Here is a 27,364-nt window from a genome sequence, read left to right on the forward strand (position 1 = left end):
AGAAGAAATAAAATAGGTTCTTTAGCTCCATCCATGTCTAATGAAATAATTTAATAGCCGTAATAAATCTCGTGTTATTGTTCATTTTACAAGGAAATAATTACATGAGAAAGCCACAGCTTCATTAATCATTGCTTATTATGTTTCAGTGTATTTGGAAGACAGTTTCATCAAATCAGGAGTCTTCAGTGTTGCAGAACTAGTGCGAGTGTCCAGAAGTGAGTATAGAGCTCTTATATTGCTTTTAATGTGTGTGTCTTTCTCTTATCACTGATCAGACGTGTGGTTATGTTAAACACGGGTGGAGCCAAGCTGGAGCTTTAGAGATATGTTGACCGTGTAACAGGTTTAACAAAGTTAATATCAAGGTCAAAAAGCTGACACTCTGTCGGTCTATTCACAGGCAACTAGGGTCTAATTAGTGAATAGAACTGAAGGTACGACGATTGAAAAGACTCGTGTGGGTGTGCGCAGGCTCTGTGTGTTAATGTGTTTTCATATGAAGAGAAAAAACAGATTTAAGAAAGACAAAACAAAACAAATAAAAGTGCCTTAACCCTCAACAGCCACTTAAAATTCTGTTTTCCTCATAATCTCTGTATTTACTGAAACCCACCACACAGCTGTAGTGTGGATAATCCAGTTTGGCTGGTCTGCTTTTGCGAGAAAAAGAGCACTTGAGTGCACAGCTGTCTGTATGAGCCTGCAATCATCTGTATAGACATGTCCGCCCCGCGCAGAGCCGTTAACCGTCGTCCCTCCAGGACTCCAATGATAACTGAGGGCACGTCAAGGCACCTTTTACCTGTGTTGCCTCTGAGCTGTAACTGTAGCGAATGCGCCTGTGGTGCACAAAGACCCCAGTCACCCTCAACAACGAGTGTTTTAAAGAAACATACCTCCATGTGTTGTCTGTATCTTGCACCGCCTTCCAGCTAGTTTTAATCCGATGGTTAGTGTGGTGTAGAATAAGCAGGGATACTTACATAAATTAGGAAATATTTATTGTTGACTCATGGAGATCACTTATGAATTAAATATGTCACTTCCAGCTTCTCAAGGAAATTATTTGGGTTTTTGGAGTAGACAAAACAAACAATTTTAATATGTCAGCATGGACTTAGGAGGAGAGTAGGAGAAAATAATTGTATATAGTTTAAGTATGTCTTTATATTTGGAAAAAATCTCACTGCAATGCTAACAACAAATGCTGATTAAATCTGAATTTTTTGGTAGTTTATGTAGTGCATAGCACGTCTCTGATGGAAGCGTGAGCCACTTTGTCTCAGCTGTCTCGTTCATTGTGCTGTGAAAGACAGGACCTACTTGTTTCCATGCTCGCACACTGAATATCCTTTTGAAAGACTCTGTGTTTTTGTTTAGTGTTTAATGTGCCCCCTGACCAGATGGCCTCTGAGCTGCCATGTTTGCTCTCATGTGACCGAGCCTGGTTTCACTAAAGCCGACTGAAGTCGCGCTGGAATTTTAAAAAGGTCGACGGACGCACAGGAATTGTCACTCACTCAGCCAGTCGCTCCCTGGGAAGATATCTAAGCAGCCACTCGTCCGTCATCGCGCTTCTCTCCCAACTCTCCAGGCCGTTGAGACATTCTTTGAAGTCCATGAAAGGGGGGCTGTGGAGTTCAAGGCTGATTTGCAGTCCTGCATTTCGCCGAGGACGCTCATTATTTGCAACAGGAGCCTCGACTGCAAGTGTAACAATATTTTGTCAACAGAAAACGTGGGCATGCACGGGCAACTGTTGAGCGAATTTACTCAAAGTAAATCCTCTCCTGCAGCTGATTCAGAATCATTGTCTATTTAATGTTTTTGTTTTGGGGTGGTTTTCACGCCTAAATGTCCAAGCCCAGATGATCAAATGAGATGACTGGCAGGGTGGCCAAGTGGCATCGTCAACAAATATTGTGCTGAGCCAAGAGCCATAAAGAGAAACCAGCACACAGAGAAATCGTCGGGAATGTTCAAAGCTATGAATGAGAAAATTAAAAAAAAAACAGACAAAATAAAAACAATGGTCTCATCTTAAGCGTCCGCGGGCCGGGTGCATTCCTCCACAGACAGCTCGGTATGGGTAGCAGCAGGTAGGGGCCTTTGCCAGGGCTACAGCGGGCTGCCAGGGTGGAGGCTGGTGGAGGGATAGGCCAGTGGTGAACCTCAGACCACAACAGACGGCGCCACACACTCCATCCTCTCATCCACTCCAAACCAACCAACCGCTCGAGCTGCAGGCTGCCTTGCGGGCCACACACTGAAGAGAGATAAAGTGAGAGGCAGAGGAAAAAGAGAGCGGGAGAGAGCGAAGCTGGGTGGTGAACCTCTTTTGTTCTGTAAACACAGGCCTGGCCCCCACTGAAACAATATCCCTCACCTTGACCGCAGTGAGAAAAACAACACCTTTTCCACTGTAAATCATTATGTGAGGAAACTGCCAAGTTTTGCGCCCGATGATAAAGAAGTGAAGGAAATGCTGGCGATTGTGAACGTTTGCCACGAGTTTCTTTAGAAGCAAGCCGAAGGCATCGTTTTAACTTTCACAAGAGGCATTTAATGCAAAAAGAAAAACATTTCACTCTTTAATTTGTTGTAAAGCCAAATAGAAATCTAGCCAAATAAAAATAACTCGCCTGTTCTAAACACACAAGCCGATGAAGCCGTTGTGCATCTAATTGTGCGAAAGATGGTGATGACATTGATTTCCTTTTCTCTGTGTCCTTTGCAGTGCCCATTACCCACGGTGCAACAGTAAACTTCTCCATGGCGGACATGCCCAGCCAACCTTACTATCATGACCTGAACTCCAGCGTGGGGCTGCATCGCCCCCTGTCCTCCCCTCCTGGCAGGTCAGTGGAAGTTACGGCAACAGATAGTTTCAGGATAAGAGCTATTTGGAGATAAAAGTGCTGCTGCAGCGTCAGAGTGACTTTGCTTTCTTATCTGATCATTTTAAACACAAAAATATCTTATTAAATTTAAGGGAAGTGCACTGACTTCTTCCGAGATACTGTTTTGTATATATTTTTGCCAAAATGAACCACAAATGAAACAAAGATGATGACAAATGTGCCTACCGCATTATACTACATTTGTTTAGTCAGTATAAAGCTGCATCCCTCTGCTTTCCATCTTTATGCTAAGCTAAGCTAAACATCTCCAGCCCTTAGCTTTAGAGTTAGCACACTAACAGGAGAGTGACATCAGTCTTCCCATCTAACTATTGGCAACAGAGCAAACAAGGGTGTTTCCCAAAATATTGGACTCTTCCTTTTAACTAAGCTTGTACATAATGCCAGTTAATCTTTGTCAAACATCTTCTCCAACTGCCCCTAAATCAGTATTGACACCATCTTGCGTTCTCGAAAGTTGCGGTCCCCCAAACTACTGTCTGCATCAAACCGTAAACTTCTCCATGTGTGCAGCAAAAGGCCCAAAACCGTCAACATGGAGGAGAACATGGACACCAGCCCGACGGGACCCGACTTCTACTCGTCACCCAGCCCGCCAAACAGTCAGGCAAACTGGCGCGACAGAGACGGAGGTGAGTCTTTCCCAGTATCGTTCTCCTTCTAATTTACATGGTTGCACAAACATACAGAGTGCTCGGCTCACGGTTGCACAAGAGCATGTGGAGATAATTTGCAGAGGGATGAGAAGATCTTGTGTCCTTGTATGCAAATAGATCTGATCAAAGTGAACACCTAGCATTGTTTTGCAACAGCAGCTGAACTCTCTTAAACTCTCAGCCTTGTCATAACCTACTGTGCATCAATGCTGCTCACCGCTCTGAAAATACATACCATGGCAGATATAGCCTTGGGCATCAACAGTCATTATAAATACATACATTTGTTTGGAGTTGCTGGTTGAATACAAATCTTTGTTCTCTCGCACCTGTCGCTTGTATAAAGGAAGTAGCGTAGAGTGTTGGCTCAACTGCTTTGAAGTGAATTATTATCTGTATGCAACAGCTCCCTGGAATTTCCTTCTAAGTTTGTGTTTACGCGGCGCTTTCTTTTTCATAAACCTCATCCGATTTAGATCTGCAGTGAGTTATGGACAAAAAGCCAATCGGTGGACTTTTGATGATCGAGTTCAATGCACAGAAGGGAAAGAACTCGTAATAAGCGAATGCATGGGGCTCACATTATAAGGAAGTAGATAAAGATGTGTGTTTCCGTCCGAGAGAGAGTGAGATCTTCACAGGGCCGCTTGCACGTCTTATTTCGCCGTCTCCCGGTGCAGAGCAGAGCCCGTCGCCCTTTTAATTAAGGCCTCGCTTTCCCACGTTTCCAGATCATTCTCACTCTCTGCTGACTTCCTTCAACACTCCGATGCCCACACTTCATCTGGATTTAACCAAGTGAGGCAGTAGTAAACATTTTGTTTGAACGTGATGAACGGTATCATTGAAAGTAAAGCACATCTCTTCCCCCCTGTTGCGGCTTCTAGCTTCGGTCTGAACTTTGAACACTTCTCTTTTGGTTTGCTCAACTATTTTAATATAATAAGTAGGAAGGCTGAGTGGGGAAAAACACCACATGATACACAGGAGGCGCAGCACTGGTGGGATTCAGCCACAGCCCAATGTGGCTGCATGAAATTTCAGCGTGTCCCTGTGCACAAGGCCTGAGAGTATGGCTCTGTGTAAACTTAGACACTTGGGGTGAGGAGAAAGGGAAAGCAGTGGGTAGGAAACTCTCCAAAGACAGCCATTACTCTGTCAAGAGAGAATAAATGAGAAGTGGGGTGATATTAAACCCATATGAGTCATACTAAGTGCCAAGCAATTATTTTGTCCACATGGTTGCCGTTTGACAAAACCTCACCATGTAGTGGAAGAAATAGTTTCTTTCTTGTGTTGTGCTCTGGTTAAAGTACTGTACATTTTCACATTTGTCTCCTTTTTTTGCATTACGGTGTCATATTTACCCCCTTTAATACAAAATATATTGTTTCCAAAGGACGGCCAATCCGCTCTAACTGCAAGGACACTTTGGACCTTTTTATTTAAACTATTTAAAGTGTTTAACGACTGTTAATTAATTGTTCAGTTTAATTTCTTGGGACAGTCTCTGAAGCAGTTAATTAGCAGAAGAGAGGAGACGCTGAATACTTCTTCTAGAGAAAATATTTCCCTTTTTTTTTCTTTTTTTTACTGGAAACATTAGGTAGCGATATAAATCTTCTCCAAGGTATTTCTTCCTCTGACACAAAATGAAAGCACTTAAGCCTGTATCCTCTTGCAACCTCAGACTGGGAAATCCCCCTGAATTCCAGCCACCTTTGTCGCTCTCTCCTCTGGTGATGAGCGATTTTTCCCGTCACTTGGGTGGATCCTTCCCTGTTGTTAGGAAAAGGGAGGGAAGGACGGTTAACGCTACAGAAACGTCTGAACAAATGGGGTTTACACAGCTTCTTTCTTTCTTTTTTTTTTTGGAGGATGGGGGGTAAGAGATGAATGATGTGAAAGTTATACACCGCAAGAATCTGTGACAGACCAGAAAAGCACTTGATGAATGTTCATAGAAGAAGCACAAGCAGACATAAGCCACTGCCTTTCGGATCTATTTGTTATCACGTTCCCTTCAGACACTGCGTCTTACCATGGAAAATTGAAAACTGCGCAGCCGTGACAGCAGAACATTGCTCACGAAAGTGTAGAGCAGCAATAATGAGCGACTCGTAAGTTGAGTTTGTGCACCTACTTTGACTTCATAGAACTACACGAATTGCCTAAACAAATTCCGTGTCTTGTGCTGAGCCTCCAGGATTATTCATGGGGAATTACGGTGGCTTGTCAAACAGTGTGTGAGGCCAAACAAAGCAGATGTAACACTGTAATATTCTATTTAAGATTACGTGAGGGTCTTGAGATTCCTTAAATCCTATTTGAGCGACCAGCTGCTTTCCGACTGCGTGTCACTTCACTGGATTTAATTGTCTTCTCAGACATGACAGAAGACACATTTTTTATTTCTAGCGGATGTCCGGTGGTTTATAATGATTCCAGAGATTATATGTGATTTTGACCCTTGGGGATGTCTGCAATTTGCAGAGTCCATTTTTCATCTGTGAGTTACATTTGCTGGCGAAAGGGAAGGGGGGGGAAAAGAAACGGTCCCCTGATCGCACTAATCTCAAGCAGATCAAATTCTGCTTAATTTCAACTGTAATTCATTTTTGGCACTCAGCTCCTTTCATTCATGAGAAATGGAAGAATTAGTACAAGCTACGGGGAAATCTTTGATTAATTTTCAACAAAAAAAAATTTAAAAATCTGCAAAAGAAAATATTTAAAAGTTCATTTTTTTCCATTAGGGAAGTCATTTCATGTCAGGGAAGTTAGGAGAAACTTTTTTTTACTTGAGTCCCATGACTGTAACCTGAAAGAAGCTCAACTTTCGAACTTTTGAGCGATAATCAAAAAGGCTCGCTAACGTTTTCTGAGTGCAGATTCATTCACGTGTTCGTGTGCCCTTCCCTACCAGCAGACATGTCCTCTCCTACGATGAAGAAGCCAGAGAAGCCGCTGTTCAGCCCGACCTCTCCGCAGGACTCCTCACCACGACTCAGCACTTTCCCTCAGCCTCATCACCCAGGCCTAACAAGTGTAGGACACAGTGGTGAGTTCCAAATGCTGACTCTCTTCTTTAACGTTTGACTTCATTCCCTGCCTAAACACAGTCAAAGGCTCATACTCTCTCCGCTCCTTTGTCTGCGTGTCTTGCAGTTATATCGGCGAGGAGCCCCCCTCCACACTCGCCGCTGCAGTTCTCGGCCTCGGCTATCTTGCCCCCGACGGCGTCGTCCTACTTCTCGCACCCCACCATCCGCTACCCGCCTCATCTCAACCCTGCTGATTCCCTCAAGAGCTACGTGCCGTCATATGACCCGTCCAGCCCGCAGAGCAGCCAGGTCAGACTTTTTTTGTCTTTTCGTTTTTCCCCCGTGTTTTCAAAAGGCTGTAAGCCAGATCTTCAGCCAGAAGTCGTAGGGTTGTTTGGCACAACTTTCACGGCCTCTAGTCGTTCTTTGTTATATTATTGGGCTCCGTTTCCATCCGACAGATTAAAGATGAGAACGAATGTATGAATTACAGCATTTGTTTGTCTGTATTTCAGCATTACTGCCTCATTAGTGCTTTTTGCATTAGGGAAGATTATTTTTTCCTGCTCTAAATATCTTTATATTACAAACCTCAAACTGCACTTTTTATACACTTAGGATGACTAAATTTGATGGACTCCTGCCTCCCTCCCACTTTTTGAGGGGATAGAATATTGGAAAAAAGGCAAAACTACACTTTAAATTAATGAATTTAGTGTAAATCACATGATATCAGAGGAGAAAGTACTGATTTTTTTTTGTTGCCACTTCATGTGACAGAAAAAGCATATATATATTCTGCTTGATATAGAGCTCACGCCAAAGGTTATAGCACATTCCCAGCCTTATATTTGTTTTTTGTTTTTTGTTTTTAAATCAACCGCGTGACTCTATTAAAAAAATAAAAAATACTGGACAAACTATTGCAATTGCAGTCACACATGACAAACAATACTGCACGGAGACGTGGCAGTAAATCAAATAGCTCTGGGCTTTTCTACATTCAGGGTACACACTGCGGCCAGTGTGTTGGAGAGAGCTAGCAGGCGTCTCTATAGATGAGAGAGCTGTGTGATATTTATGTGAGTTTTATATCCCCGCTGTTCTAACTGTAAACAAAGGCCTCGTAGACGGCTCCATCTCCAGAGCAGGGAGCGGGCTGGAAGTGTGGGGAGGTGGGGAGGAGAGAGGGTTACTCCAGAGAAAAACCGCGGGGAATGATAAAGGTTGTAAATATTTGCCGTTGCCGGGGCCCGGCTCTTGTGCAGAATTAACTGGCCCTCTGCTGGGGTGCTGGAAAGTTGGGGGGGGTGACTTGGCTAGCGAGGTGGGCTCCGGTAGGGAAGAGAGAGCGCAAGAAGACTGAGGTGAGGGGGGTAGCGAAGGTTGGGGGGGCACAGCAAATAACACAGCGCTTATAATCCCATGGACGAGTGCCAGAATGTTTTTATGCTTGCTTTAACGCAGATTATATTACACTCTAATTAAACATTCTATTCACATGGAAGGGAACCCTGCGGACACAATTCTTTTCCAAAAAGGCCTGTTTGAGTTTTGAACTTGGGGCGGCCCCGAAATGAACGCCCCAGACAGTCTCCAGCCGTCTGAAAGAGTAGCTCCCACTAGCTTCCTTTATTTCCTTCTCCATATATATAGTCCCACTGCTTTTCTTTCTATACTGGCACATTCACGCCATTGTAACAGGTCACTCCACAGCTCTCTCTCCGTCTTTTCATGCCCGGGTCCCCCTAAATTCCATTTATGAGCGCCATTAAAATCATTGTTTAGAATCATGTAGGAATTACATTGTCATTGACTGAAGATCTATTGTTGCTCATGCCCCCCAGAGTTTTGGTAATAACTGTGACAGGACAGCGGCTGAAAGTACTAAAATCCTTTCTTCAGGCGGAGCATTAAGTGTGAGAGTCAGTGGTCCAGCAATCTTTTGTTGTTAAGTGTAAGTTTCTCAGGGCAAACAGAGGCGGTTATGTCCCGTCCCCCCCTCCCCCGAAAAGGAGGGAAATGACGCCGTGATAGGATGTTCAGCCTCTTTAGTGTTCAGTTTGTTGCATGCTTGTCTTGGTTTATTGAGATCTACCCCTCTGCAGATTAACAAGGGAGCAAGCGCTTGTAAACTCAAGTCACTGGACACAGTCTGTCGTTTTATAAGGTGACACGTTTTTGGTGGCGGGCAAAGCAAATGCGGTTCTTACATGTGGATGTTTAGGGGGGAAAACAGATTTTCTTTGCTTTTTGTGTTAATTCAGATGCATTATTTCAGTATGATCCTGGTTTCTATTACTCCTACTGAATTATGTTTCAAATAAAAGAGAAGTGAAAGATTTTAGGTGGTGTTTTTACAAGAACATGCAGCTCGTGTTTGCTGTGACACTTATTTCAGGTCTTAAAAAAAAATAAAGTGCATAATTGTGTTGTTGTTGTGTTTTTTTTTTTTTTATATCATCTGTACCCCACCTGCAGCCTAACAGCAGTGGTCAGGTTGTTGGAAAGGTCCCAGGCCACTTCACCCCAGTTTTGGCTCCCTCCCCACACCACGGCGCTGTGCGACCTGTCTCGCTTTCCATGCCAGACACCAAGCCCATCACCACATCAACAGAAGGTGAGCTCCAGTACCTGCTGCCCACTACTGACACACAGTACCTACAGTACAGCAAATACAGCACTTCCTCACAGTGTAGTAGCTCACGCTAGAAACACACTGGATTGTGCTTTTTAATGTAGTGTATAGTCTGTGCTCTAAATTTGCATCTTTTCAATTTGCATCGCACTTAAGGTGGAAAGTCATTTCTAAGGGCAGCACTGATCTAATTATTTCTCTTAGAATAAAATAACCCTTGAAGAGTAAGTGAACATGAGAGTGACACAAAGCTAGTTAGCAGTTTGTCTGTTTCAATCACTCAGTATCAGTATTCTGGTAACCATGCCAACTGTATGGCCGGGAGTATGCTTGTCAGTGCAGCCAGGTGAGACCATAAACCACTAGTGGGGGACAAACAGATTTTAGGCTGTGTCTGACATTAGAAGCAAACGATAAAAAGAATCAGAGTGGTCCCAGCATTGAATCTTGCGGAACCCCTGCAGGCAGTTTTCACTATATGTTTATAGTTTAGAGTATCAGTGGAATTTAACAATGTTACTATGGTTACAGCAGTCAATTCCATGTAAATTCCCGACATCCAAATTTGAATCCAGACACTTATTCCTGTTTTTGTTTTGTTTTTTTGTGATGCTATGCTACCCAGGCTACTCATCGCCTGGCACGCCAACAGCTAATCGTTTTGTGAGCCTAAACCCTAGAGATCCCACCTTCCTGCACCAGCAACAGGTGAGGTTTCACCCCCTTCAGCACTCAGCTCACCTGTTCATCTTATCCTTTCACCCCTTCCCACGTCTCCACCCATTTTATCAAATCCCTGCTCTCTACAAAATCCAGAAACACACTGTTACTGACTTCTAGGGAGCAGTAAACGATCCCTTTAGATTAGAGCACTTCAGAAGTTCAGATTAAACAACAGATAAGTTGAGGTCAACCATAGCCGTGGATGCTGGCATAAAAAATTAGCAATGCTTTCTTTTATTTGTTTGTTTGTTTGTTTGTTTGTTCAAACCACAATTGAACCTTTGATATGCAAGCATAATATTTTCACTTTGGAATTGAGAAGCTTAAATTAACAGCTTAAATTATGCCCATTTTAAACTATCATTTTGAGTGAGTGTGCTTGAATTTAAATTCCACACTTGAGGAAAAAGAGACCTTAAGAAAGGTGAAGGGTCATTGCCATTAGAAGCTGGATGGTACACATGGATGCTTTTGAGAGTGAAATGTGTTTTTGTTTCCTCTACACGTACTTTAGAAGCTCTCACACGCATACCACACGTAGTCAGCACACTCATTTACCTCATTTACCGTACATGTGCTAAATATGTAGCGTTGGTGTCGGGTGGTTGCCTCAGGACTGGCTACAGGATGTCCTGGGATAGATGTGTGTGTCTCTCTGTGTGTGGGGGTGTGCGTATGTGCGAGGTTAGAACTGTTGCGGTGTTGTCGGACGAGAGAGGGAGAGTGCTCTCCCCTACCCAGTCTTATTGAAAGCGCTGTTCTGAGCCAAGGCTTTTCCAACCACAACTAATTGAATGCATCTGCACACAGCTACATAATGATCGCTGGGTTTCTCCTCAGCTCACTTTTTTTTATGTTTAGTTTGAAAAAAAAAAAGACAAAGCTGGCCTCTATTTCCTCACTTCTCTTTCTGTCTTTCCTTTTCTCTCTGCCTTTTTCACTTGAATTTCCTAAAATCAGGGCAAAAAAACCCCAAAAAAAACACAGGAGGGAATATTTGTCAGCAGTCGTGGGATGCTTTTATCCCACTCGGGAGGAGAGGGAGGAGGAGAGGGAGGATTCACTTGGCTGATGTCGCACAGTTTGTCTTCCACATTTCTAGTAGCCCTGCTACTTCTTTCAGTGGGGCACAAAGTGACTACACAAGACAGCGGCAGTCTGAGAGTAGCTGCATGAACTGCTGAATTTTGTCCAAACCGTGGCTCCCCGAGGCTACAAAGCCTTTCTGTTTCAGATTTTGAAATCAGCCAGATATATAAAGATCCCCTCAGTAAGGACTGTTGGCACTTAAAATAAAGAAATATAGTCAAAGATTTAATTACTAGTTTTATTAGTTAATGACAGTTATGTTTTGTTGGCATAATTCTGTGATTTTATTGCACTGACAAGTCAAAAGATGAATTATTTTGGGCCTTACATATTCCCTTAGATTTGGTTTGGGAAGCATTTTATCAAAAAGACAGTAGCTTAGAAATGTAGAAGAATGAGAGCCTTGTAAGCATAACAATGATACCTTTCTGAAAGGTTACATGCTATATCGCCAAGAATAAATGTTTGTGTCGGCTTAAGGAAGTCTAAACAGTCCTCGCATTGATTCATCATGCTTCTGCTTGTCGCAGTTGTTTTTGTTTTCTGTGGTATGATTTAGCGGCCTAGGATCTGGCCCCGTGGAGCGGAGAGAGACACCGAGCCAAGTCCCTCAGGACTAAACACTTTCACCGAATGCTCAGTCATTGTCCTCATCTGGCAATGATGCGTATTGTGTGGGGGGTCCATAAGACTTTACTGACGATGTCAGTTGTTTGGTTGAAGCCGTTTCTGGCTAGGCTCGGTAGGAACGAGGACGAGAAGGAACGGGAAAGAGACAGTCAAGGTTTTTAAATGCGGTCAGCCTTGTGTCTGGACCGTGGAGGTTCAGTCTCTGTCTGTATGTGTGATTGATAGAGGCCGTGACTTCCATTGAATCTGTTTCGCATTTCCTTGCCGCTGCCAGAGATATTAAATAAAATAAACCAAAAGCAGAGGGCTCTGATGGAACGACAGTTTTTGGAATACCCAAGTTTCCTGATCATCACCGAATTACGAATTATTGTTAAATTTATATCTCATTGCTATAAAAAAGCATGTCTCCTGTGATAACTTGCTAATAAATTTAAAAAAAAAATCTACTTCTCACCTCATGCCTATTTTAAAATGTCGCACCACCGAAATAGAGATCCTCGGACACAGACACACTAATACTAGGCTTCAAAATGAAAACACAAAACAAACCACCACCACCACACGCTCTCACACCTGCTCTACGATTCCCAGGCAATGAATGTGTGAAAACCCTCCATTCATCTCTCGCCTTGGTTAACCCCTCGAGGGAATGCCACCATCTAGCATTCCGCAGGGAAAGATCCGTGATCAGATGTCATTTGGTATTATCTAAGGAAGGATTCTAATCCACAATCTGCCCGCATCTGTTTGCTAACGTTCCCCGGCTCCTTCCCCTTTTTTCCCCGCTGCCCGTGCGACTCTGATGTGTCGGTGCCAGCGGACAGATGGCGAGCCCCTCGAGGAGCGGTGGCACCGAGCGTCTGGCCCAACCCGCGCATTCTCTCCAAGCTTTTGTCAGGCTGGAGAGTGCGGGAACAGCGTGGGGGTTTGGTCTCCCAGCATTTGATAAATACTAAGAAAACACACTGAATGAAACAAGTTTGCGTTGTTTCCTATTCAGTTTTATTAATCAGCCGCTCAAAGCAATTCATCAAGTGAAACCGATACATTAAATTGAAACCAAATGACTGTTATTGCGTCACCGTTGCTTAAAATGAATTCCCTTTGCTGGTTGTTTCTTGCCATTACTTCACATTTGTTCCAGGAAAGATGAAGGAACACAACGCAAACATCCCTCAATTTAAGTATGGCTTAAGTAGGAAACCATCAGCCCCCACACCACCCCTCCCTCCCGATGTGTTCATCCAGGTGCTCGGAGAAAAAAGAACACATTTCTTGACCGTTGCAAATGGCTCTGAATATTCAGCGTATGCGTATATCTGATTAAATCCCTCTTAAGAGCCTCTGCAAAACGTCTGCCACTGCACGAGGAGTGCTAACAGTGCAGTTTTATCCCGATGCATTACTAAATGAATGTGTTGACCACAGGGCAAGGTTAGGTTGGTATTGGCAGAGATAGCTCTCAGCTGGATTGCCAACACGTGCGCTCGCATAATGTATGCAAAGGAGACACAGTTTGTGCGTGGCTTTTTTTGTTGCAGTAATTTGTAATCTGTATGTCAGGTTGGCATGTCTTAAAACAGGGGAGAAGGGGTTAGTGTGCGCGTTGGCGCGTGCGTGTATTTGTGTGTGTGTGTGTGTGGGCGAGTGCTGTAACTTCATTGTAATTGCGACCCTTAATCAATAAAAACAGTTAGCTAATGAAAAAAGTCTGCATGCTTGAGGGCATGCGTCCTGAATCTGAAAGTGCACTTAGAGTGAAGCAATCATTATGGACAGGGTGCATGCATCCAGTGGATTGCATGGCTTCATTGGTTTACCAGGTAAAATGAAATAAATAAATAAACAAGATAAAACAGTAGAGACTGCTCACAGATGAACTTCCTGTATGATGCCACTCACATTTTCTAACTAACTAACTTCGTTTTGTTTTTTGTTTTGCTTCCAGGTTAGCTGTTTCCACTAACTGTAATGCATGCTTTTTATTTTCTGTCTGTTTCACCTGTAGCTGTTATTTTATCTCAATAAGTATTAAAAACACTGACTCAGTTTTCATTCTTAGGATTCATTTTGGAGCCTTTTTTTTTAAAAAAAATCTATTTTTTATTTCCCGTGCTCCTGTCCTAGGCTCTTTTGCATGCATGTGTGTATACAGTGTTGAGTTGTAGTGTAATCTGAAGTGGAAGTTGTCTTGGCCCAGTGATCTGACTGCTAGGTTTCAATTGACAGCTGAGGAAGTGTGACTGGAGCGTGACTCAAAACGGCAGGCATTATGGCCCCAGTGCCACTGACGACACTTTGGGGATTACTTGGCAAAGGTAACCTTTTCATTCTTTCATGCCGTCTCTCTCTGTCTCTCTTTCAGCACATGCACAAACACACAACATATAAGCATTGAAATGAGTAACTCAGTATAATGTATGATTTCCTTGATTGTCTCCTCTTTACGTTCACATATAAACGCAATTACGGGGCCAGTAGCCGTGGCTGTTATTGCTGCAGATGTTGACCTTTTTCGAGATGAGGTCATGCCTTTGATAAAACACACGTTTCCTTGTGTCTCCCTCATGTTTTCTTTCCCCCGCCCCCTTTCTGTGGCTTCATCTCCTTTTCCATGCCTTAATAGTTTTATACATTTCCCAGTAACTTCTTCTTGTTTTGCACTTGAGAATTCGATTAGCAGCGGAGTCCCTTCATTCTGTTTTCCCCAGAACCGACTTTTGTAAATGCAGACGAACACAAACCACGAGAGGAGAAGGTCATATTTTCTTTTCATATCTGTTGGAAAGCGATAAATACAAATACCAATATTATATTTCGCTGCATAACGACAACTCTTGCAGTGTGATTCAGCTTTTGAAATAAAGCCTTTCTTCCTCTTGGATTCATTCTTAATAAAAACAACAAAATAATGCTTTGATGTAACTAATTTGACAAAGCATGTGGAAAATTTAAAAAAGGAAGTCATTTCAGGTCAGATTGTTAGCCATGTGCGGTTAAGTTGCTCGCTGTATTTAAACAAGCTTAGCTTTGTTTAACTTTGTGCTCAAGTAATGCTTTACTCTCTGTAACTTAAAGTTACAGACCCCCCACCTTCCACACACACACACACACCCCTCCTCCCTCGCTTCCATACTGTATCTCTCCCTCTCTGGGGGAAAACCTGAACCATTTCACCATGCTAGAGCGAGCAAGCTGAGCTAAGCCTTTTCCTGTTACGTCTCCCCTTTCCCCTTTTCCCTGGATATGTACAGTGTGTGTGGGTGAGTGTGTGTGTGTGTGTGGGTGTACAGGTCATTTTGCGCTCGCTGAAGTTACAAATGTTTTTACAAACACAAACGCACACAGCAGAACCCCCTTCGAAAGGCCTCCTAATGGGCCAGTAGAGATAGCAGAGAAAAATGTCCCCCGCTGCAAGCCTGAGGTCTCTTTTTCCACTCGCACTCCAGCTCACTCCTCCTCCTTTCGCCATGTGACTCGTACAGTAATAAGAAAAGATAGAATAGATCCCGACTGGATTCAGTTTAGTTATTGCGAGGATGGGGACGGTAATTCTATTACACTTTTTTTCCCCTCTTTGATGGATTATTTACGCCCAATCGTTCAACATACAGATGAGATCAGTTTGATTTCTCCTTTATCTTGCTCGCCCCTTTAAATGGGGCGCTTCGCTAGGCCTCTTCAGTACTAGCCCTCAAATTAAAAAGCTGCCAGACTCACATGTTGCTATTGTGCAGGAAATGGGTCAGCAATCCATTAAGATGCCATTAGATAATCTAATTTAGGGAGCTAATCCTTAAACGAAGCACGCTGTATGGCCAGGCTGTGCTCGCGGGGAGTAGAATTAGTGAGGTTTGGGAGCCGGACAGGGCAGGGGAAGGCCATCTTGAAGGTTACCTAAGGAAACGCGGCGATGGAGGTCAGGTCTTTTAGCCGTGCTCAGAGCTGCTCGTGTGGAGACAAAATCTAGAGGAGCTGCACTGATGCAGGTTAAGATTGCAACAACAACAAATAGCTTCAAATAAAATGTTTGTCTTTATGTTATGTCTTTTTAATTATTTAAAAGCTACAGGGGACAAAATGCCTGAACATCTAACTTCCTGTGAATGGGGCCCTTAGTTCCTGCACAAGTTCAGTCATACTAATGAGGCAACTGATCCCCACACACACACACACACACACCCTAATGCATGCACAGACACTGATGCAGAGAGTTATTCTGTACTGTAAAACAAAAAACCTACTTATAGGATGCAGGTGCGGACAGGCAGCCAGTTTAAAACTGATCTGTGCAAAAAAAAAGTGCATTTTTGTAGCTGTTTGACCCCCCGCACACACCTACTAAACAATGTAAGTCATTACCTGAGAGGCGTTTCATAAGAAAAGCGAAACATTGCGAGATAAAAGAAGGGAAGGAAGGAAGAAAGAAAAGGAGAGCGCTGCAGTCCTTGGCTGCTCTGTGCGCTCTTTGTTCAGAAAGGTAGGAAAAACTTAATCCCCCGTTTCCTGTCCGATGATTTTTGGCAGAGTGAAAGAGAGAAGGAGGGAGGGAAGAGGATAGAACGAGGACGGGCTGGACGGTAAAAAAAACTGCTAGAGAGGATTAGCCTTGAAGTCTTTTTTTAACACTTTGCGCACTGAAACGCAACCTAAAACTTGAGTGATGTTTGCTTTTGTTTTGAATGCGTCTCCTCGGCTCTTGTGTTTTCTGTCTTTCACTCTTTATTAGCGAGTCGGGCCTCTCGGGCCGTGAGGTGAATTGAATTTGCACTTCCATTGTTTTAAGTAAAAGAGCGGTGACTAGTGATTTGTAAAAAATGCAGACTGGTTGATGAGTTGCTTTTATGAGCCCAGACAGTGTTGTTCTAATACTGAAGTTTCACAAAGAGTCGAGTCTCTGCACAGGAGCATCATCAGACTCGAGGCTTGTCTTGTGTTTTGTTTCATGTGAAGAAAACCCCCAAAAAACAAAACCTCCTTGTCCCCTTTTCCCATCTAAGCCTGCTTTCCTTTTCTTTCCTTTTTTCTGCATTTTCCCTTCACTCCTGCGTTCTTCACTTTTATCTGTTTCCTGCTCTTTTTTCCATCCATCACGTTTCAGCTGCTGCAACAGCGTGCTGATGCTTCGTATGCGTGCATCGGTTATTGGTGAAAAGTGTAACACAGGTATTTTCATACTTAGCGGGAGTGATACGAGAGGTGGGAGGGGGTTAGATGAGTGCACACTGGGGCCCTGCGGGGAAGAAAAGAGCAAGGGGGGGCTAATTATCTGACATCTACGTTGCGCAGCACCCCTCGGGAACAACATGCTGTTTGTTCCCGCTCGCGTTTTCAGTTAGCACCGTTGCTCCCCAGGAACAATCACTGTGTTGTTTTGCCATTAGCGTGAGATGAATAGGGATGGAACAGCTTTGTGTAGGGACCCCCACACTTTTTACCCACAACCACTCCTCCTTCACCGCCGCTACCAATCGCGCTCCTCCTCCCCCCCATCGCGCTTTTCTCCACCGCCGTTAATGCACAGAAGAGCGGCTGCGTCACGGCCCTCTCACACGATGTCCTTCACTGGGAATCAAGTGGGATCCCCTCAGCTTAGTTTAACGAGCTTTTTTTTTGTTTATCTGCGTTTGAACAAACCAACAGCGAGACCACGAACCTCAATGACAGCAGAGCTGGTCATTAGCGAAGCAGCGTTCAGGATAACTGGGTGAAAGAATCTGATTTTGACTGCAAACGGCACAGGAGTAATCTCTTTGTCTCTCTCTCTGTCTCTCTGTCTCCACAGTCCTGGTACCTGGGCGAGCTTAGTTCCATTCCAAGTGTCGAACGGGACTCCGATTCTGCCAACAAATGTCCACCAGAACTACAGCATAAACATCATTGGTGAGCCCCTGGTCCCCGCCGAGACAGGGAACTGATCACACAGAGGCCGGATGACCCCCAGGGTGGATAGATGGGTGGGGGCGTTGGTAGTGCGGAGCTAGCACTACAGGTGTCCACAGCCATGGATGAAACCAGCAAAGCAGCAAGCGCTGCATAACCCTCTCTACTATCCCCCCCCAACCCTCATCCCAGCCCCTCCTTGTTCCCTCCCCACTCCCGTCCCTCCCGATGATGGACACTGGCCCTGAAGTGAAGATGAGGGTTCGTTCAGAGGAAAGAAGAAAAAAAAAAAAAAACCAAGAAGCTTCAGGTCTGCTGTCTCCTCACCCCGGCCCACACACACACAAACACACACACCTACCACCCACCAGTCAGTTGTTGTGTGTTGCAGAACTTTGCAATCCATTCAGATACTGTGATGTATAGATGCCTTAATGTTTTATTGCATGACACTCTAGTCTCTTAGCGGCGATTCCTATTATTTTTCCATGTTGGAGGAAGATGTAAAATCTAGATTTACAAACACACCCACACACACACACGCATAAGTGAGGGGGTCTGCATATTTGACAACCTCTGCCTGGTGGATGGCTCAGAGACTCTAAGCTCTCCAACTGAGACCTCTTGAGAAGAGGCTTTCCCGCATCAAACGATTCACTGTGTGCACCATAGGAACAAAAACTTGTGAATTCAGAGTGTTTCTTCTTCCATTTGATTTCAGTTTACTGTGATACGACTCTTTGTTCAGAAAAATGTGTTGACTTTGTTTATTCTTTACTGCTACTTACTTCATGAATTAATGTAAACACTTAGGCCCCTTTCAGACATGGCTTCACGGGTTTGTCAAAGCGATTAAGACCCCGGTAACTCTTACGTGAACGCTCCTCATGGCAGCACCGCAGACAGCCTCGGTATGTGCAAAAGGCTTGCTGCATTTGTGGCCGCAAGATGTGCCCGGCGATATTTAATTCTCTTCGCCGCCACAGACCCTGTTCACAGGAGACATTTCCACATGACAGGATGATGGCTCAGTTTTCATTAAGTGTCCCAGTAAGTCATGGCAAGCTGGTCAGTGAGCAAGCAAACGCAACAGCAGGACTTCCCCGACCTTTTTACTTGGTCTGAGCCAGCAGCATCTCTGAGATGGGCACAGGATGTTCTTCAGTGGCAACGCTGGACGCCAAAAGCAAACCCTCCTGGCTGAAAGGGCAACAAAGTCTGCACAAGTTAGGATGGGTGCTGGTGGGGTAAACTGCCATCATCTGGAGCGTCATCCAGCATCCAGACAGATAGCAGTTCCTGTCCTGTGGGACATGTTTTGGCTAAAAACCGCACCAGTTCACAGCTTTCCAATTGAAAAGTGATGGTTAAGAGGTTACCTAGAGCGTTAAGTGGTGACACCAGTGGGTCGTCACAGAACATCTGCATGTTGCACCCTTTCCTGCTTTGATATGTTAAAATATCTGCTGTGAAAACAGTGAAAACGCCCTCTTCTGTACGGTAAACTTGTGCATGCCTGTCCGTCAGTACGACTGAGACCTGCGCCGTGTCGAAAGCTGCCCGTAAATGTTAAGATGCTGTCAGATTAATGGAGAGGAGTGCATGTCTGAAAGGGGCTTTATGGGTAAAGGTTGAGAACTCTAAATGCAGTTTTCAAAACAACACTAAATGCTAGGCTTGAGATTGGACCCCTCACGAAAGAATTAGCATCTCCTTTAAAAAAAGGAATATAAAAAAAAAAAAAAAAAATGCGACAGAGGCAAGTGCAATTGAATTTTTGAAGGGAAGCTATCAGTCTGTCAGCCCTAAGACTCTAAAGGAAGGGGGATAAATATGAAATGTTTTATGGGTAAAATGTTTGAGAAACATCTGAATTTGATTTCAGTCACGATATCCGTCTCCTCGCGTGGAAAAAAGTAAAAAAAAATTTAAAAAGTAAAAACATTAAGTAGGAAAGGCAGTTGAAGGCGAGCATTAAAGCTACCTGTGCAGCGCTGAGCAAAACCAGCACTTATTTTGAGCCCTTCCCATCATTATGGGGAGATTTTTTTTTTTTATTTATTTCAGAAAAATCGTAAGTAACGAAAACGAGATGCACATAGTGCGCATAAATGTTCACGATGAGATCAAGAGCATACGCATTTGGCCAACAGCTTCTAAAGCTTATGTTTACGGAAAAAAAGAAAATAAGAAGTGTTAATTCATGGGAAAATTTGTATTATTCATGCAAATGTAGCGTGGGCTTATGGGTAAAGCTACAGTTTGTGCAAGGTTAACTCTAAAGTGGAAGAGGTTGAAAGCTGAAATTCCGAATCCAGGTGGTGGCAAATCCCCGAAATCAAGAATTGCGCGTGGCGTGTTCACGGCCATTGCCTCTCCAGTCCAGACATATTTATATACGAGGAAAAAAAAATCTCTCCAGTACTCTTAATTTGCACGATGACATATAGTCCACATTACGTGCCTTGCCTTTGAATATAGAGACATCACTACACTTGTTTTTTGCTGCATTTATCATTATAGAAAAAAAAATTAACATTTTTATGATAAGAATTGTTTTGTACTCTGAATGAAATTGTTGATTTTTAACTTCATGTACTACTCTATGTCACAGTTACATTGCATATCAAGGCTGTGTATAGTTGCCGTTTTAAAGTTTGTAATCAACCAGCATTTTTTTGTTTGTTTGTTTGTTTGTTTTCAGTATTTTGGTGGTTTTTCTAATAACCTGTCATCTTTTGTTTTCCTTTTTTTTTTTTTTTCTCTTTTCTCAATGCTCATTTTGTTCATCTTCCAGTTACTATTGCGGAGGGTGGAATTCAGAATTATGAAAATTATGCAATACCAAGTTTTGCCTATGTAGGTAGTGCTTATAGATGCGTCAATTATTAGAAGCTAGTTTGGAGATAGATAATATTGTAATGCATTTATTTTGTTGATATCGTTGTTTGTCGTTGTTGTTGTTGATGATGTTGTTGTTGTTGTTGTTGTTGTGGGTGTTTTTTTTCTTTTCCTTTTTTATCGACCAAAGTGGGGACTGCTTTCTATGCAGTGTGAGACAAGGTCTTTTTTTTCTCCTTTTTTTCTTTCTTTAGCTTGTAGGCCTACCGAATGACGGTGAGACAAGTTCCCGTGTATTATGAATTTGGGAGATTTGGGAGGAGGGGTGGTATTTTTCTAGAAATACTTATCTTAAAATGATGCACCCTTGGGCTTGCTGCGGCTGCAAAGTCACTGATTGGTCTACTGTGACTCTTACTTTCAACTTTCCACCTGGGGTGCTAGCGTGTGACCTTGAAGGAGCTCTTTTTTCTTCTTCTTCCACTGGAGAGACAGCTTGACTTGAGCGCGACAATCATTTGAAGAAATCATTTTTGCGTAGAATCCCGTTCTGTCTCGGCTCCCCGAGAGCCGCAGCCGATAGCGTCGCGCGCGTTTTTCCAAATCTTTACGCCGTGCTATTCTAGATGTCGCCTAATGCAATTCCCAAGTAGATGCCTTAAACACATCAGTGAAGTGGCCTGTGACTGCGCAACAATCACACACCGACTAATGCTAGTGAGACCTGTTGAAATCAGTTCCAGACAGGCTCAAGCAAGCCTTTAGAAAGTATTTTATAAGTAGTAGATTTGTATAAATGTATATACGATATGCACATATGTCAATTCCTGAGACGCTTCCCTAGCAGAAGCCCCGTAGAGTATGTTAAAGGAAATATTGGACTGCAGGAGTGTGGTGTCTTCTAACTTCCTGTCCAAATGCCCCCAGTAGAAGCTTAAATAGAATCCACTAGGAGAAAAAATCTAGCACTTAAATAGCACATAGGCAATCATCTCCCCCACCCCCCATCCTCGTCCTACAGTGTTCAGAAGTCAAACTAAACCTCTCAGGCGTATTACAGGGCATTATTTATATCAATCGATACCTTGCCATTTTTATTGTAAAAAAAAATTTCTCGCAGAAAGCTGCAGCGCAGCCAGTGCTGCTATGACACCTTTTGCACTCTTTCCCTGCAATCGTGAAAGAAACGTTTTCCTTCGGAGAGTTCCCCCGAGAGCTCTCCGGCGCCAGCAGAGGGCTAAGGAGCAGAAATCGTTGTTAAAAAGTAATCCTCAAGTCAAGCTCAATCTCTCCGTCTTCACCCAGATTTCTCACGCAGAAAGAAAATGTTTGAAAAAAACAAAATGAAAAAAGTCACCCCGTTGTAAGTGCACTGCTCTTTTTTTTTTTTTTCTTGGTTGCTTTTTTTTCTTCTAAAAGGAAAAAAACTATAAGTGCTTTGCAGCCTTTGGCCATTGGAGACCCCACTGAAGTGCATTGTCCCCAAGTGTGTGTGTGTGTGTGTGTGTGTGTGTGTGTGTGTGTGTGTGTGTGTGTGTGTGTGTGTGTGTGTGTGTGTGTGTGTGTGTGTGTGTGCGCAACTTAAAAGTGTGTCAGGGTCACTGTGCTGGTGTCTGTTTGAAGAGGAGACTGTACATAATGGTAAATATCCTGACTGCGTCGATAGCTGCGGTCTGCGAGGCTGAACTCTGCTTTGGCAGCTTGAGCGTGCGTGCAAGTGCGTACGCGGTTAAATTTCCGAGCTGGATGTATGATCGAGTGCCTCCGACACTACACAGCGATAGAAGATGAGGGTCTTTCTGTCGAGGAAAAGAAAAAGCCTGCCGTAGGACAGGAGTTTGTACACTGTAAACTTTCGGGGGAGTTCTTCTTTGAAGCCCACATTTGTAAATGTTCATTTCTGGGGAAAATGAGTCAATTCCATTTTAGGAAAAAAAGAAAAAGAAAAAACAAACAAAAAAATGTTTTTTTAAATTTGGATTTGTTTGTTTCAGAGACTGGATTTGAGTTAGAACTCTCCAGGTTTCTCTGATTAGTGTTTTCATCAGGTGTTCCTGTATGTAAAGAAAAAAGAGGGGGGGTCGGGGAGGGAGTGTGTATTCTGTACTGATCCATAAATATTAAGAAACAACAACATTGAAGGCTTTTTTTATTCTTATTAATATTATTTCTGAACTTGGTTAGTGCTTAGATATTTCCACTTGGGAAAGACTTCATGAATATTTGAATTGTTGTTCTTTCAGTAGTGTGGCCATAGAGCGTGTGATGTGATTTATCTCGGGGGTTGGTTTTTTTTTCTTTTCTTTGGAAATGGGTGTGAATTCTTGTCCAACAAGATTGTGGTGTGAGTGTGTTTCTTGTAGCAGCTGGGAAGTAAACCTGTAAGGCAAAGGCCCCAGTTTGCACCTGACCTTAAGTGAGAAGCAGGGTAAAATCTGCAGTGACAAACGTCCTTGATGAATCTGTCGGATTTTATTTTTTTCCTTTTTCTTCTTGTTCTTAAAAAAAAAGAATCACAATTGTCGCAACGTGATTGGTGCTGCATCTCACCGTATATCTGGCAAGTTTGGAGCCATGCGCGTCGTTCGCATGCAGGCGATGTTGTTTTAAGAATTTCCTAAAAGAAAGCATCCACTCATTTTGCACTTTTGTCATTTCACACGTTGTCAAAACCTGATGTACTATAGGAAACCCTCCATTCACACTACAAACAAATACTACATGCTTTTCAGGTGCTTCAGATTAGGGTACTGTACCTTCCAGCTGAGCTAGTGTTTTCGGGTTTAAAAAATCAGTGTTCAACCCATCAGCAGCTTCAAGAGCCCCCATTCAGAGCAAATACTGAGACTGGAAAGTATTATTACACTGATCGCTGCGATCGCAGAGAAACAGGACGACTTTATGCAAGGAGGACCTGTGGCACTCATGCAATATGTGAGATTGTTCCTTTTTAACTGAATGTCACACATTCTGTAGGGACTGAGAGGCTTGTACACATGCAGACTTAAGAGAAAACTTCATTTTCATCCTACATGAGCAATATACATCTTCCATACTTTGGCTAGCTGCTAGTCACTTGGCATCAGGTTGTTATGAAACATGAAAAACCAGCATTTTTACAGGATGTAACATTCACCAAAAGGAGACTAAAAGATAGCAATGCAGTGCCTGTTCAAGCTGTCCAAGTGTCTGTTGTATACAATATGTAGAATGTGATAAGCTTAACTTTCCTACGTGGCGAGAAGAAAACGGCGTCACACCAAGCAGAATGTGGCAAACGCTTCTGAAAATATGCTCTTTATCACTTCTTTTGGTGTTTTTTTTTTTTTTTTTGTGATTTATTCATTTTCGAATTACGTCAGCACACGATGCCCACGTCGGATTTGTTAAAAAATAATAATAATAGGAAATTCTTCTTTTTTCTTTTTTTTTTCAGGGAGGGAGGGGGAGTTGGGCGGGAGGGTCAGTGCTACATTAAGCGCAATGACGGAATTTCTTTAGTCACCATTTTTCTCTGCAGGGCTGATTTCTTTTTGGGTCTTGTGGCACTTTTACTTCCCGCTGCGCACACATTTCTATTTTAGGAATCACGGTGGAATCTATATTTAAATAAATATATAAAAGGAACAACAACAACAACACCAACAAAACAATATGTAAACAGTCTCCAGTAGTGATCGTAGTTACACTGCAAGTGTGTGCAAAGGTCTATGTATGTATCTGAATGTATGTTTTAGAGGACTTTTGGAAAACCTTTTTTTTTTTTTTTTTTTTTTTTTGTTCTTTTCATCTTTTCATTTACAGTTTAGGAGCCACAGGTGTCCATTGTGAACTGTATAGCAAAGGCCTTGATATCCCTTCTTTTATTGATTTTTATCAACGCCACCCAATAGGCGATGCCTTCAAGCTAGTTACATTTGGTGCAGGGGCTAAAATTGCCACAAGATTAAAATCAGTGTAAATAAGGCTCAACTTTTTGTGATTGTTACTGTTATATCCAGCCTATACTGCTAGCAGCTGTTTTTACTGCAGTCAATTACTGGAAGTGGATATATTTCCTATGCAAAACTGTTTAAACAATAAAATGAGCTATGCTACAAAAATGACTTCATTACTGTGGCTCTTTCTTGTGTTTATTTATTGCATTTGGTCCTTGCTGATTGTGAATGATTGCAATTTGGCACATAAAAGTCCCAGTTCGATATCTGGTGACATTAACTGATGAACAAGTAAAGTGACACAGCTGATGTCTGTATTGAAGACAGCTGGCCGCAAAGCCACCTTAAATTTAAAGGTGGCTTTGCATGTCGCACAGTTCAAGCCAATGATTTCTTTATTCACATTTAGACCTGCGTGCTCGAGAGGAAACTGAGTTTTTGCCTTACAGCTATTCTTTGTATATATGCTCACCTTGTTATCTGAAACTTTGGCCATGTTTAATAAGAGCATCTACTCTCACTGCCCTTTTTATTAGGAATACCTGTTCAACTCCTCATTAAGACAAATATCTCATCAGCCAATCAAATGGCAGCAACTCAATGCATTTAAGAACATGGTCAAGAAGAGCTTTTGAAGGTCAAACCAAGCATCAGAATGGGGAAGAAAAGATCATTTAGATGAGCTGCTTTTAGTATTTCAGAAACTGCTGATCTGCTGGGATTTTCCCACATTTTTCCCACTCTAGGGTTTGGAAATAATGGTCCAAAAACAGAAAATACCCAGTGGTAGGGTAAAAAAATGCCTTATTGATGCTTGAGGAGACTGGTCAGACTACTGCAAGCTCATAGGAAGACAGCAGTAAGTCGATTGTTACAACTTAGGTTGCAACTATTAGGTTAGGCACCTTTAAGATGTGGTCAAATGGGAGATTCTCATCATGGATATCGAGCCAATAAATCTGCAGCAACGGTGGGATTCTGTACACCTACACTTCATGTAGGCACACCTAATGAAGTGAGTGTATGAGTGAAGCAAGGTAAAAGAAGACAATTAACATTATGAGTTCTTTACCTAATTAAGACAGGGCTACACAATGTGAGTGTGTAAAAAGATTTCAGAATACCCACACACATGTGCATCGGTGAGGTGTTTTTGGAACAATGCATCAATAGAAGTATTTGCAAAATGCCATCAGCTCAGTGAGGGCACTGACCATATCATTATGGATAATGTTTGTCATTTAGTGTTCGATCACAAGCATCCATAAAACTGCTATTCAAATATAATATAGATATGGGAGAAGGAATCGTGTTTACCTGGAACAGACATTTAAAAAAATGATTGCTCCTTTAAAGTGAACTCACTGAGAAAAAAATCTTGGAAATAATAAAAGAGCTTCACTGAACCCATACTAATGCTAGTGTGAGTTTTTGCTGTGTCTGTACCCCTTTGGTAAACACACACGTCATCACCTAAAGCTTCTCTCTCCTACAATCCAGAGTGGCAGTCTAATCGAATCTACAATTACCATAAAAGAAGACAATACACTATCAGTAGGTATGATGGGGGGGGTCACTTGGATCTTATAGACCTTAACCTCACGTAGGTAATGTGAATGTGTCGAAGGGTCCACAGTATGCATTCAATAAAAATTCATTGCATCACATTCCTGAAAGCAAGAAGAGGAAAACAGGGATAGAAGCTGTTGCAGGGGTGGAATAAGGACAGTGTCAGATCAGAGGAAAGACGACTATTTGACTTTAAGTATTAAACTAATTGGATTTCCTTGATTCTTAGAAGTGTGTCTGTGACAGTTTGCTCCGAAAGCAAACATTAGTTTTCATGTCCTGGAAAGATCCCATGACCCCGCATACCCATGCTCCATAAAGGTATTACTCCAGCTAATCTGCTGTAATGCGCCAATCCCCAAGGGATGGGAGACAGACTTCAGTGCTCGGACCAGAGCACAATTGGTCTGCTGGGACCTCACGGGTCACACAAGGTAAGATCCATCTGGGTCACTGTGTCAAGCACATGAAGCTCTGATCGAATAAGCTTTTCCAATGGGATTGAGGACATTGAAAGAGGCAAAAGTCAGGCTAAAGCGCCAATTAAGTCTCATTACGGACCTGTGTGATGTGCTCAGGGCTCAGCTGGACACTTGATGGCAACAACAAGAACTGTCAGTTGGTGCCCACAAGACCAGGTGCGCTGACTTCAGCACAGGCGCCCTCCGAATGGTGGTTAAAGCGCTGCATGTTGCATACCAACAGCAGAAAAGCCCACCTGGCCTCAGGCACAAACCAGAGTTCATTTGGCTATCATTAAAGAGGACCAACAATGTGGCACGCTGATATAAAATTACCCGATCTATAATGGTAATCATTATGCCATTTATCAAAATTGGCCAGTTGAGTCAACATCTGGCTTCAATAGGGGGCTCTTGTCGGTGAGGGTCTTGGCACAGTCTTGTACCCTACATATTTTCCACTCTCTTTTATCAAGGCCTGCTGTCAGTGATTTGACGAAGCTAAATAGATGATGATTTGGCCCTATTATGTTTCGCAGGACTCAAGCAAACAGGATTTGTTGATTGCTTTTGTGTTTGTCCTTTTTTTTCCCGCCCTTTTCTCTTTCTACCCATATAGATCCAGGAGAGGTAACGGCGTCTTGTGGCTCTCCAACGTGTGTCTGACTGTGTACCGAAAAGAGGATGGAGAGGGGAAAAGCACAGAGTACTCTCACACAAACCTGTGAGTGCAGGGGCTGGACTGAACCGCTGGATTCAAGCCAAGGCCGGCACAAAGAACTCTGTCACATCCCCAAGTTTTATGGGAGGAATATAATCTTGTGTGCTGTTGGAATCAGGTAATGAATGAATCTGATCCTGTCGTCGTTTGGCATCAAAGTACGAGTGTAATGTACTTTATCTAGCAGGAAGTAATTAAGGCAAACTTTGCAGTGATTGATATTACTAGAGTTTGGCGCAGACAC

At 43.0% G+C, this 27,364-nt stretch overlaps 1 protein-coding gene across 5 annotated transcripts in view; it reads left to right on the top strand.

Moving 5' to 3' along the window:
• The window catches only part of LOC146675179 (nuclear factor 1 B-type-like), a 59,451-nt gene extending 40,098 nt beyond the window's left edge, over positions 1 to 19,353 (top strand). For 2 of the 5 annotated variants that reach the window (XM_085400283.1, XM_085400281.1), the window contains exons 4-12: positions 150 to 218; positions 2,741 to 2,861; positions 3,438 to 3,556; positions 6,507 to 6,641; positions 6,749 to 6,933; positions 9,106 to 9,244; positions 9,888 to 9,970; positions 13,937 to 14,025; positions 17,493 to 19,353. In XM_085400283.1, the coding sequence (XP_085256409.1) occupies positions 150 to 218; positions 2,741 to 2,861; positions 3,438 to 3,556; positions 6,507 to 6,641; positions 6,749 to 6,933; positions 9,106 to 9,244; positions 9,888 to 9,970; positions 13,937 to 14,025; positions 17,493 to 17,625 (1,073 nt within the window). In that variant the 3' untranslated portion in view covers positions 17,626 to 19,353. The remainder of the gene's footprint in view (positions 1 to 149; positions 219 to 2,740; positions 2,862 to 3,437; positions 3,557 to 6,506; positions 6,642 to 6,748; positions 6,934 to 9,105; positions 9,245 to 9,887; positions 9,971 to 13,936; positions 14,026 to 17,492) is intronic. The other 3 variants (XM_085400282.1, XM_085400284.1, XM_085400285.1) reach the window with 3 other exon arrangements.
• Positions 19,354 to 27,364: the final 8,011 nt, after the last annotated feature.

This window comes from Rhamphochromis longiceps, linkage group LG3 (assembly GCF_057381845.1).
Source record: "Rhamphochromis longiceps isolate RC_006_pf linkage group LG3, R_longiceps_female_GT1.1, whole genome shotgun sequence".
Taxonomy (NCBI): Eukaryota; Metazoa; Chordata; class Actinopteri; order Cichliformes; family Cichlidae; genus Rhamphochromis; species Rhamphochromis longiceps.